At 42.0% G+C, this 13648-nt stretch overlaps 1 protein-coding gene across 1 annotated transcript in view; it reads left to right on the top strand.

Annotated features, from left to right (window-relative positions):
- Positions 1-4672: 4672 nt before the first annotated feature.
- GALM (galactose mutarotase) overlaps positions 4673-13648 on the top strand; it is a gene marked incomplete at its 5' end in the record, with an annotated part of 108503 nt that continues 99527 nt past the window's right edge. The window contains one exon of the mRNA XM_082250190.1: positions 4673-4859. Within this exon, the coding sequence (XP_082106316.1) occupies positions 4673-4859 (187 nt within the window). The remainder of the gene's footprint in view (positions 4860-13648) is intronic.

Below are 13648 nucleotides of genomic sequence, written 5' to 3'. Positions count from 1 at the left end.
TTTGGATCTGACACTAAAAGCTGGATACGATCCTTGTAATGGGGATCAATGCATTGTGGTAAGAGGCCAATCTCATTCCTTGGTGGTGGATTCTCTGCACTGGGCTATCGGAGCTTGGAGTGTTTTTACCTTCTTTTGGGATCACACATTTCTGAAGGACTTTTAATATTTTAATATCCTAAGTTTTTGATATGTGTGAACATCATTAGTTTTTATGGACTGTGCGGTTCATCCTACTATCACTGTTTTAAGCGCTACACCATCTATATACTATGAAAAAAAAACTTGCAGAAGATACTGTGTGTTTTTTTACGTATCTAGTCTCGGCTAAAAAAATTTAAAATAATTAATTCCAAAACGGGACATAATGGTTTTGTTCTGTCCTTTCTTGTACAGCTGCAAGAAAAAGTATGTGAACCCTATGGAATGATATGTATTTCTGCACAAATTGGTCATAAAATGTGATCTGATCATCATCTAAGTCACAACAATAGACAATCACAGTCTGCTTAAACTAATAAAACACAAAGAATGAAATGTTGCCATGTTTTTATTGAGAACACCATGTAAACATTTATAGTGCAGGTGGAAAAAGTATGTGAACCCTTGGATTTAATAACTGGTTGAACCTCCTTTGGCAGCAATAACTTCAACCAAACGTTTCCTGTAGTTGCAGATCAGACATGCATAACGGTCAGGAGTAATTCTTGACCATTCCTCTTTACAGAACTGTTTCAGTTCAGCAATATTCTTGGGATGTCTGGTGTGAATCGCTTTCTTGAGGTCATGCCACAGCATCTCAATCGGGTTGAGGTCAGGACTCTGACTGGGCCACTTCAGAAGGCGTATTTTCTTCTGTTTAAGCCATTCTGTTGTTGATTTACTTCTATTCTTTGGGTCATTGTCCTGTTGCTACACCCATCTTCTGTTGAGCTTCAGCTGGTAGACAGATTGCCTTAAGTTCTCCTGCAAAATGTCTTGATAAACTTGGGAATTAATTTTTCCTTCGATGATAGCAATCCGTCCAGGCCCTGCCGCAGCAAAGCAGCCCCAAACCATGATGCCCCCACCACCATACTTCACAGTTGGGATGAGGTTTTGATGTTGGTGTGCTTTGCCTCTTTTTCGCCACACATAGTGTTGTGTGTTTCTTCCAAACAACTCAACTTTGGTCTCATCTGTCCACAGAATATTTTGCCAGTACTGCTGTGGAACATCCAGGAGCTCTTGGGCAAACTGTAGCAGCTCCTCGCAGGCTTTGATGAGGCAGCAGGAGCCATTGGCTCCCTCTGCTGTCGGTCAAATCCAGTGTCTATGGACACAGGCAGCGTGGCTCAGGATCAAGCCTGCAGTTGTGCCATCATAGGAAGTGGCTTTCTATGGTGGCAGACTGAGAAGAGGAGAGAAGGGGACCCCAGAAGAGGAGGATCAGGGACGCTCTGCCCAATTCCGTTGCACAGAACAGGTAAGTATAACATGTTTGTTATTCAAAAAATATATATACTTTAAAGTGTTTGTGAAGCTTTAAGAATCACAATCGCCCCGTGCTTTTTCTAATAACTTCCATGTTAACCAAACCTTAAATACATGTCTGCAGATATCCTTTTTTTTTATCTCTTTAAAGTGATCACAGAACCATTATTTTTACAGTATCCATGGATAGTGAGGATGAGAGATCAGGGAAGGGTGGTGGTGCAGCATCGGTCCCCCGACACCTCCAACACTGAGAACAAAGTGATTGAACTCCACCCAGCTCAGTTCTCACAGCTCCATGACTGTCAGTCAGCAGATCTCTGCTCTGCCCCTCCCCCCCCCCCTTGCTCATAAGAGTGCTGGGCTGTGGAGAGGGTGGGAGCTACTGGCTCAGGCTCTTAGCGGCTCGCTGAGAGGCTGATCTAGATACGGATTCCGACTCCATTGTCGTGTTGACACCTGAGCCTGGACCGGCTCTGTGAGGTCAGCAGAGAGCGAACTTCAGCCCGCTCTCTGCTGAAAACGGGTCACAGGAATGCAAAACGAACTGCACTCCTGTGATCCACAGGAGAAGTACAGCCAACGAACTTTGGCTGTACCTCTCCTTTAAGTAGCATATTAGGGATACACACATTGCTACATAGCTTTTCAGTGAATAGAGTAATTCGTTTTTTTTTGCTTTTAAATACATTTTAACTTAAAAAGTACTAAACTTTCCTACAAAATGCTTTAAATCTGTTGAGGGATCATCAGTCTTCAAATTCTTATTGTTGGATTTGCTTGTAATATAGCTATCAGCAGGAAATGTTAGCTTTGCTGATTGCAAAACTATAGGACTGAATCAACTGGAGGATATGTTGAATCACTGCTCTCACGCTGCGAGCAGCCATTTTTATCTGCAAGCCTGTGATGGAGTACAGACAACAAATGCAATGCCAAGGCCTCATTCACACAGACACTGTCAAATATGCATGTAGAAAAAAATGCATGCATTAAATGATTTTTTAATGATGCCATTCACTGCGGGGGGATCTCTCCACTAATCCATGCTGAGCAGGCAGGTGACAGGTCTGCGTCCACTTCGATATGCAGGGCGGACACAGCCCTGCTCTCCTTTATGCAGCAATCAGATAGAAACAAACTGCCTGTCTGTTTTCATCCGAAGCCATCCGATCCGCCAGATGGATGGGGAATAGGACCACCATCCGTCTGTTTTTGGCAGGCAGGATAGGATCGAATTGGGGTGGGTATCAGCGGACATGTGTGTGCTGACATCCGACGCTCCATAGAAGAGACTGGAGGGTCTGATCAGGTCCACCTGAAAAACTGACAGGTGGACCTGATCGGACTGTCTGTGTTAAAGGGGCCAAAGCGATTTACTTGGGTTTTAGGTGTGGTCAGTTTAGCTGCTTTTAGGCTCCGTTCACATACTGGTGTATCGAATCACGGGCAGAAACGCCATGATCCCAAATCATTGCAAATCGTGGGATACCTGTGCGATTCCTGTGACTTGCAATGGCACCCCAAATGCGGCACGATTTTGCTGCGATTGTCGCCCGACTAATCGCGGTAAAATAGCGCAAACAGAATCACGGGGCAACTTTCACCCCAAAAACGTCTTTATGGCAACAGGTGTCCCGCCATTCTGTTTGCAAGATTTTACCTCACATTTGGGGTGCCATTGCAAGTCACGAGAATCGCACGACCGTACCGCGATTTGCAATGATTCGGGATCGCGGGCAGAATTGCGTTGATTCTGGCCGCGTTTCGATACGCCAGTATGTGAACGGAGCCTTTAGAGAAAGGAGAATTCTGTTTGGATCTCAAGAACGGGCACACTGATTTTTTCTATGTTCATTAAATAAATGTACAACAGTTAATAGGATCAGTCAAACAGGTTTTAACCTTGACTGGCAGGAATGACCTTGTAAGGCCTTATTCACATTTTGTGTCTGTCTGTACGCCTAGGATTTGATTAGACACTCGAAACATGGTTAAACACATGTAAACGTAGTACGCAGTAGCCAGCCCTGGACACGCAGTGGCTATATCCAGGGTCATCAGTGGTGCTGGCCATTGATTCATATAGAGTACAAATCTGGCAGCTGCTGCTGGTCGCTCACAGAGTGTACAAGCAGCATTTAGCACCGCCTTCAGTAATCTAGTGATTCTTGTTGGTGGCCGTCCCTATGCCCCTTTGCCGTTTTATCACCAGCAGGGCATGGTATTTTATCTGTTATGGTGCTTTTTTCTTTTATTGCTAATATGGTTAGTATGTTGGTCTGTATATGCTGTATTTGCATGATCTAGGCCACATGTGTCAAACACAAGGCCCCAGGGCTGAATCCAGCTTTCCTGGCCATTTCATATGGCCCTCGCACCTCTCCTGCAGCTGTGGCAACCCCTTCATTGTTGCTCCTTCCTTGTCTCAGCATCAGAGAGGAGGACAGAACTCCTCCACCAGATCCTGCACTTCTCCACACAGCCACAGGCTTGTATCTAGCTCCCCCCTACCCCCCATCTCAGGAGTCCACAACAGAGAGGAAGACAGAACTCCTCCTACATATCCTGCGCTTCTCTGTGCAGCCGTAGCACCCCCACCTCTCCACTTCCCCTGGTCTTAACATTCAGTAGACACCAGCCCTCCTCTGGTCCTCCTCCAGACTGCACTTTCAACCATAATGCTGTTTCGGCCCGCGATAAAATGTAGTTTGACACCCCTGATCTAGGCAATCATACATGGGTTGTGTTTGAAGAGGATACAGAAGGTGCAGCTGTTCTATGTCGCTAACTCTTTTATTTACCTACCACAGGCTCATCCAAATTTATACAGAATAAAGAACCATTTTTTTTTCTTAACTTTTTGCGGTGGCTGGTAGTGTTACTGAAATCTCCTTGGACTTTTTTGAATGAACACGAGGAGACCCTGGATCACAGTTTGCTGCAGGATCCAGTAGCAGTTGTAGAAAAGTTACAGGGCAGACAGGATAATCTCTACTGTCACAAATATGTTGCACTTTAATAGAATTAAACACTTAGGCCATAGTTGATCAATGCTGAGCTGCTGCTTTAAAAGCCAGAACAGAAACTTGACTATAGCATCAACAGTCTATATTATAGAAACAGAGCAAATTGTAAATGCTAGACTCTTTATTTTTATATTTTTTTCAAATTGCAGTGTGATTTTGCCAGAGCAAAAATGACATCTGTAACAAGTGATGTGTTTGGGTCTCTGCCTGGAGGACATACGGTGAAAAGGTTTCGTCTTCAGTCAGAGTGCATCAAAGTGGAAATCATATCCTTTGGCTGTATAATAACTTGCTTGGAAACCAAAGACAGACATGGAAATTTCTCAGATGTTGTACTTGGCTTTGATGTTTTAGAAGGTGAGTTTCAGATAATATGATCTTTATATTTTTTTAGTTGTAGAGTTTTAGAAACCTTAGACTATCAAGATATTAAAAACATGCAAATGAAAGTAATGGAAGAGTCTTGTATTTTAAGCTAGTGATCGACCGATATCGGTTTTTCGCTCGCGATACCGATATTTTGGGCAATGCATATCGGTATCGGCTGATATTTTCGTACAAAAAATATTTTTTTATTTGTACTCTTGTGGAGGGATAGGGAGGTCTGAAAGACCCCAAACCCCTCCTCTGCACTTAAAAGCATTCAAAACGCCTAGTTTGGCTGTTTTGAATGCTGTCATTTTTTTTAATCTGGTGCCAGACAGTACCTGGAAGTGATGTCACTCATGACATCACTTCCTGATTTTTACATGGAGACCCAATCAGAACCGAATGTGGCTTTAACGAGTCTTCGGCGGCCATGCAGGCTGGTTGCCCGGGTCTCCCGGTGGGACGGGAGACCTGGGCTAGTGGCGGGGAGGGGAGACGTCTCTCCCGCTCCTTGTAATGACAGCCAAGCGGCTTCTCAGCCACATCGGTTGTCATTACAAGACAGCTGACCATCGGCTCTGGACGCCAGTACTGGGGTGATTCCTCTAGCTGCAGGCATCACTCCGGTACAGCACTTTCCCGAAATATCAGCAATATCGGTCACCTTTGTGGCCGATTCTGATATATCGGGGAAAGTGCAGATCGGCCCTCGCTATATCGGCTTTGCCGATAATCGGTCGATCTCTAATCTAAACACATAAATCATACAAAATGTTTTATGTTTATATTTAAGAAATTGTGTGTAATAGGTTAGAACAGACTCTCTTCCTAGTGTAGCACATTGACTTTTAAAGCTGATCTTTAGGTTTCATGTAACATTAAGGGCGGTTTTATTTACCAATAAAGGCTAAGTTCACCTTTGAAACATGTTACATGCTCCACCCATATTTAGGGTGGAACATGTAGAAGAATGTAGCCCTTGCCCCCTCTAAGACAGTGGGTGGGGGTCCTTCTCCCAGCACCCGCTGTCACTTTTTGAAAACCACGTAGCCTTGTGGGACTCCATCCTTACCATCGCATCATTTATTAACAGATTACTGTGAATGAATAAACTACATGTACCATGTGCCACTGTGGGTTTTCAATGGGCTACAGGAGTGCTTATGATTGCTCTTATAGTTAACTGACATGTCCTTCGGCTTTCAAACAGAAAGCCCGTACAGACGTATGGGCTTAAAACCAGTGGACATGTCTGTAGAAGCCCACATTACACTCGTAATCTAATCGTGGGTGCAATGATTTCCAGGCTGCTGCAGGAAAAAATAATAAAATGCACATTTTATTTTTGCAAAAATATTTGCAATAATTATTTTTTTCTGTAAGGGTGAACTTAACTTTACATTGTTCATCTTGACCAAGCTTATCCAGTTAAACTATTTACTTCTGAAACAGTTGCCGTTGCTGGAAGCACTGTATATGTGTATGTATATGTGTCCTCACCCCCACTGTCAGCTGATGTAACTCAGCCAGTCCAAACCCTGGAAGGATTCACCCAGATACCTGGACTGACAACTTACTCGGCCTCTCAGCGAGCTACTAAGAGCCTGAGCCAGCCACTTCCGTCTCCTGCACAGCCTAGTGCTCTAGTGAGCGCTGGAGGGGCAGAGCACAGAACTGGTGACTGACTGTTACCGTCTTTCTGCTCACTAAGAATGAAGTGGTCAATCGGTCTTTGAATTGATGCTACATCCATCTAGATGAGTATAAATATTAATTTACTAAAATTCTCACACTAGTCTCTTAACTAGAATGCACACATAAAAAAAATTTGTTCCATCTTTGTACAGCGGCTTTCTGTGTGCTATTCAAATAAAATTTGATAAAAAAGGGAAAAATGGCGCTGCTTACCTGTTGCCTTCCATGCTGATTTATTATTGCGTACATTCATTACCTATTATAGTACCTTTTTCCATAACCTTTTTCACGTAGTGCAGAATGCCCACTAAAATCACTAATTAGATTTGTAAACAACAAAACATATTTGTTTTGAGTAATTACTACGGGTTACTGCATTTTCAACAATATGTAATTGTAAAAGATTTGGTCTGGGATAGCAACACCCATGCCCCTAGTGTCCACCAAACTGGATGGTTATGAGATTTACAGTGGGTGAAGATGGTAAATAGGGACATTTGGTAAGTCCTTTGTAATTTCTAAAAGTTCTTTGTGATTTCTCAATGGCCAGCTCCTGGGCACAGTAATATCTTTTTTACAACATTGACACCCATGATGTCTTTTTAAATCTGATGATTAATTTTAGGCATTATACAAAAATTCAACTAATTATGACTTTTGTAGGTTGTTTACCTGAAGTGATCTATTGCTTATCTGTGAAGAGTTTCACCTGAAGTGATCTATTGCTTATCTGTGAAGAGTTTCAGTCGAGTAAAATGATCAAACAAGGGAGATCCGTCTCTGCAAAATTCAATTAATTCTGTATAGCGTTTCACCCTCTGCAGTAGCTGATTCATACACTTTAACTGGTTACAGCACAATCATCTCTCTTCACTTTGTACACAGTTGGAAATATTAGATAGAGAAACATGGACTTTAGTGGCACAGGTATATAAAATATATAACATTTATTATGGATAATTAAAATGTAAAACATATGAATGGCAACATTTGCCAGCACATACACAAAAAAAGAAGATAGGTGATTTCCAAACTACCACATAGTATAGTGCAAGCATAAACACGTATAGACTCTGTGACAATAACCATACTGTATATTCCCCAAGGAAAGAGGAGAAGAAGAGATACCACTTCCCCTCCTGGGGAACTGTAGATAAAGTGGTCACAGATGTCCCAAGTAAACAGAGTGTGAATTAGGCTGACGTGTTTTGCAGGTATGCTTCATCTGGAGCTCTGGTTCATCACTCTGCAAGGGTGCTTGTGTTGATATTTTGTTTATGTGTTGGCAAGTGTTGCCATTCATATGTTTTACATTTTAATTATCCATAATAAATTTTATATTTTATATACCTGTGCCAGTAAAGTCCATGTTTCTCTATCTTTTATTTCCAGTTTAGTTGTTAGGATGTGGCACATCTACATGTTATAGATGCGCCAAGGTGGCCGCCACCTGGTGGCACATTTTTGCACTTTTCATCATTATTCACTTTGTACAGTGCAGAGGTTTTACTCTTCTGGTCAAATGTTTTAGCCTATAGTGTTAGGCTATTTTCAGTCACAGCGGGAGTCGGGCCAGGGGAGGAGCGGCGGCGATCGCCGTTGCTCTTCCCCGATCGTCGGGGGGAATCTAAGTGACGGGGAGTGACAGATTGCAGTGTTCAGCATAGCTGAACATCCGATCTGTCTCTGACTTACTCAGTCACCTCCCCCCACACACGTCAGTAAGCACCAGGCATACATTAACCCCTCCCTTTCCAATAAAATTAACCCCTCCCCTGCCAGTGTCATTTTTACAGTAACAGTGCATATATATAGCACTGATTACTGCAGTAATGTCACTCGTACCCCCAAAAGTGTAAAAAATGTCAGTCAAGGGTCCGATCTGTCCGCCGCAATGTCGCAGTCCCGCAAAAAAAATCGCAGATCGCCGCCATTACTTGTTAAAAAAAAAAACACCAAAAATCTTTCCCTTAGTTAGTAAACGCAATAACTTTTGCGCAAACCAATCAAAATACACTTATTGTGATTTTTTTTTTTACCAAACATAGGTAGCAGAAAACAAATTGGCCAAAAATTTTAAAAAAATTTAGATTTTTACATTTTTTTTGGGGGAATTTCATATAAAAAAATGTTAAAAATATTGTTATTTTTTCAAAATTAACGCTCTTTTTTTGTTTATAGCACAAAAATTAAAAATCGTACAGGTGATCAAATACCACCAAAAGAAAGCTCTGTTTGTGGGGAAAAAAAGAACATAAATTTTGTTTGGGTATGGCGTCGCACGACCGCGCAATTGTCCAAGTCGCACAGCGCCGAATCGCAAAAAGTGGCCCAGACGTAAGACAGCAAAATCCTCTAGTGGTAAAGTGGTTAACATTTGCAGCTATAGACATTGTGAAAAAATTCACAACAGAGACATTAAAATCTTAGCTTTTTCCTATTTGAGCTGATCTTGATAGCCTACAAGCCCTATAAACATGCAACAGGTGCTGTTAGAAACTATCTGAACTCAACATTAGAGTGTTTGCTGTTATCTTTGAGAATTAATTCTGTCACAGCATATTCAGCTAGAGAGTGCTTGTTTCAAAACTTATACACTTGTTTCCCCGACAGTTGTCTTGGAGGGGATTACCCCTTTACATTGGAAATACAGTATATCCTCTCACTTTTATTTAAGTCTGTTTCACTTTATATATACTATAATAGTTAAATAGTTTAATGTCCATAGTCTTGGCACAGGTGCACTTTGACATTACATTATGTGTAGTGTAAGGCTGGGTACATACTAACAGTTGTTTAAAAGCTAAGGATTTTCACCAAGAAATAGGAACTCTCTTTAAACTAGCGGTCATGCACTGTGGTGCCATCACTCTTAAGACACTTGACCTTCTAATGATGAAAGGAAACTTGGTTTGAGAGATTTTCAGGCTCACATATTGGCTACTCCTTCTTTGCTCTAGCTTATATTTAAATTGTTTAAATGAAAAATACATTCAATACTCACTGTCCAGGAATAAGTAAGCATGCAGGTAGGTAGGAGTACTGATTTCACATGCTGCATGATTGTTCTGGGAGAGATATTCAGAATGTACTTTCAGGAGGCTAGTAATGGCATTGCATTTAATGTCTCTATCAGACGCTGTTTACCTCTCACAGTAGGGATGTAACGATATCAAAATCTCACGGTACGATACAATTTCGATATTGACCTCACGGTACGATATTTATTGCGATATTGTGGAAAATCTCATGGTATTGTTAAATAGCTCATGATAGTGTTTGTGATGATAATAGCGTAAAAATTCCGACATTTATTCTGCTTTTGCCAGACAACAGGCAATTTATTGTTGCATTTATGGATCCATGACAACATAAAACACTGATCACATAGTGCTTTTAAAGTGCAAGTTGTAGTCAGGAACATCAATATTCTGTATAGTAATATTTGGTTGCATAACTGATTCTTCTGTGCAATGTTCAAGTTAAGAAGCAGCTTGCTTTTTGACGGACACCTGTCCTTTTAATATTGTAACCCAACCACGACGATATCGAGACACGACCACGACGATATCGAGACGACCACGACGATACGATATCGCGATATCTTCGATATCGTTACATCCCTATCTCACAGTCTGTAGACCATTTTCCCTCTCACCATCTTCCTCTTGTCCTTTTTCTGGTTAGGGGAGCTTGATTAGATTAAGTGTATGCTGGCAAATATTTACTACTACAGCTGCAGTACACAGTTGACATCAGTCAGTGCTAGGCTTAAAGTATAACTAAAGGCAATATTTTTTGCTAGTTTTGGATTCATTAGTTCTGGTGACAACCAGGTGCTCCCTCATTTTAGTGTTTTGGCTATGGGACAGTAAGTGATGGGTAAGCTCCCCAATGGGACACAGATACACTGCTCAAAAAATTAAAGGAACGCACTTTTTAATCAGAGTATAGCATCAAGTCATTTAAACTCCTGGGATATTGATCTGGTCAGTTAAGTAGCAGAGGGAGTTTTTAATCAGTTTCAGATACTTTGGTGTTAATGAAAATAACAACAGGTGCGCTAGATGGGCAACAATGAGATGCCCTTCAAAACAGGAATGGTTTTACAGGTGGATGCCACTGACAGTTTTTTCCCCTACTAGTCTTTTCTGACTATTTTTCACTAGTTTTGCATTTGGCTGGGGTCAGTGTCATTACTGGTAGCATGAGGCAATATCTGGACCCTATAGAGGTTGCACGGAAAGTCTAAATTCTTCAGGATGGCATATCAATACGTGCCATTTCCAGAAGATTTGCTGTGTCTCCCAGCACAGTCTCAAGAGCATGGAGAAGATTCCAGGAGACAGGCAGTTACTCTAAGAGAGCTGGACAGGGCCAAAGAAGGTCCTTAATCCATCAGCAGGACTGGTATCTGCACCTTTGTGCAAAGAGGAACAGGGTGAGCACTGCCAGAGCCCTACGACATGACCTCCACCAGGCCACTGGTGTGAATGTCTCTGACCAAACAATCAGAAACCGACTTCATGAGGTTGGCCTGAGGGCCCGACACCCTCTAGCAGACTCTGTGCTCACTGTCCGACACCATGGAGCTTCATTGGCATTTGCCATTGAACACCAGAATTGGCAGGTCCGCCACTTGCACCCTGTGCTTTTCTCAGATGAGGGCAGATTCATCCTAATCACACGTGACGGATGTGAAAGGGTCTGGAGAATCTGTGGAGAACATTATGCTGCCTGTAACATCATTTAGCATGACCAATTTGGTGGTGGGTCAGTGATTGTCTGGAGAGGCATAACAATGAAGAGGCATACAGACCTCTACAGGCTAGACAATGGCACCCTGACTGCCATTAGGTATCTAGATGAAATCCTTGGACACCTTGTCGGACCTTAGGTGGGTGCAGTGGGTCCTGGGTTTCTCCTGGTGCATGACCTGGGCTTCATGTGGCAAGAGTATTCAGCCAATTCCTGGAGGATGAAAGAATTGATATTATTGAAATGTCTTCCACGCTTGCCTGATCCAATAGAACACCTCTGGGACATTATGTTTCGGTCCATCCGACGCCATCAGGTTGCATCTCAGTCTGTTCAGGAGCTCAGTGATGCTCTGGTCCAGATCTGGGAGGAAATACAACAGGAAACCATCTGTCATCTCATTTGGAGCATGCCCTGACGTCAGGAATGCATACTAGCAAAGGAGATATTGTTTACTCATTTTGTGAACTTCAACACAGTGATTTATTTGCTGCTATGAAAATGCAGTAGCTTGTACAGTCAGGTCCATAAATATTGGGACATAGACACAATTCTAATCTTTTTTTTTTGGCTCTATACACCACCACAATGGATTTGAAATGAAACAAACAAGATGTGCTTGCTTTAATTTGAGGGTATTTCCATCCAAATCAGGTGAAAGGTGTAGGAATTGCAACAGTTTGTATATGTGCCTCCCACTTTTTAAGGGACCAAAAGTAATGGGACAATTGGCTGCTCAGGTGTGTTTTATTCCCTTATTATCCCATTTACAAGGGGCAGATAAAAGGTCCAGAGTTAATTTCAAGTGTGCTATTTGCATTTGGAATCTGTTGCTGTCAACCCTCAATATGAGATCCAAAGAGCTGTCACTATCAGTGAAGCAAGCCATCATTAGGCTGAAAAAACAAAAACCCATCAGAGAGATATCAAAAACATTAGGTGTGGCCAAATCAACTGCTTGGAACTTCCTTAAAAAAGAACGCATCGGTGAGTTCAGCAACACCAAAAGACCCGGAAGACCACGGAAAACAACTGTGGTGGATGAAGAAGAATTATTTCCCTGGTGTAGAAAACACCCTTCACAACAGTTGGCCAGATCAAGAACACTCTCCAGGAGGTAGGTGTATGTGTGTCAAAGTCAACAATCAAGAGAAGACTTCACCAGAGTGAATACAGAGGGTTCACCTCAAGATGTAAACCATTGGTGAGCCTCAAAAACAGGAAGGCCAGATTAGAGTTTGCCAAACATCTAAAAAAGCCTTCACAGTTCTGGAACAACATCCTATGGACAGATGAGACCAAGATCAACTTGTACCAGAGTGATGGGAAGAGAAGAGTATGGCGAAGGAAAGGAACTGCTCATGATCCAAAGCATACCACCTCATCAGTGAAGCATGGTGGTGTTAGTGTCATTGCGTGGGCATGTATGGCTGCCAATGGAACTGGTTCTCTTTTATTTATTGATGATGTGACTGCTGACAAAAGCAGCAGGATAAATTCTAAAGTGTTTCGGGCAATATTATCTGCTCATATTTAGCCAAATGCTTCAGAACTCATTGGACGGCGCTTCACAGTGCAGATGGACAATGACCCGAAGCATACTGTGAAAGCAACCAAAACATTTTTTAAGGGAAAGAAGTGGAATGTTATGCAATGGCCAAGTCAATCACCTGACCTGAATCCGATTGAGCATGCATTTCACTTACTGAAGACAAAACTGAAGGGAAAATGCCTCAAGAACAAGCAGGAACTGAAGACAGTTGCAGTAGGGGCCTGGCAGAGCATCACCAGGGATGAAACCCAGCGTCTGGTGATGTCTATGCGTTCCAGACTTCAGGCTGTAATTGACTGCAAAGGATTTGCAACCAAGTATTAAAAAGTGAAAGTTTGATTTATGATTGTTAATTTGTCCCATTACTTTTGGTCCCTTAAAAAGTGGGAGGCACATATACAAACTGTTGTAATTCCTACACCGTTCACCTGATTTGGATGTAAATACCCTCAAATTAAATCTGAAAGTCTGCAGTTAAAGCACATCTTGTTTGTTTCATTTCAAATACATTGTGGTGGTGTATAGAGCCAAAAAGATTAGAATTGTGTCAATGTCCTGATTTTTTTGGACCTGACTGTATGTGGGAAACATTATGCACTTTCAAAACCTAGATCTCTCAATTTGCCTCAGACATAGTTTCTTGTTCAATCCTTTTATTGAAAATCAGTCAGAATACAGACATGGGTGAGCTTGCTACAATAACCGTATAAAGTGGGATTCACGCCCACGTCGAACTATACAAATCGCAGCAAAACAGTTCAACTGTGTCTAA

Source organism: Pelophylax lessonae (assembly GCF_965119305.1).
Source record: "Pelophylax lessonae genome assembly, chromosome: 3".
Lineage (NCBI taxonomy): Eukaryota > Metazoa > Chordata > Amphibia > Anura > Ranidae > Pelophylax > Pelophylax lessonae.
Note: the sequence above shows the minus strand (reverse complement) of the source record. Positions and strands in the feature narration are given on the sequence as shown.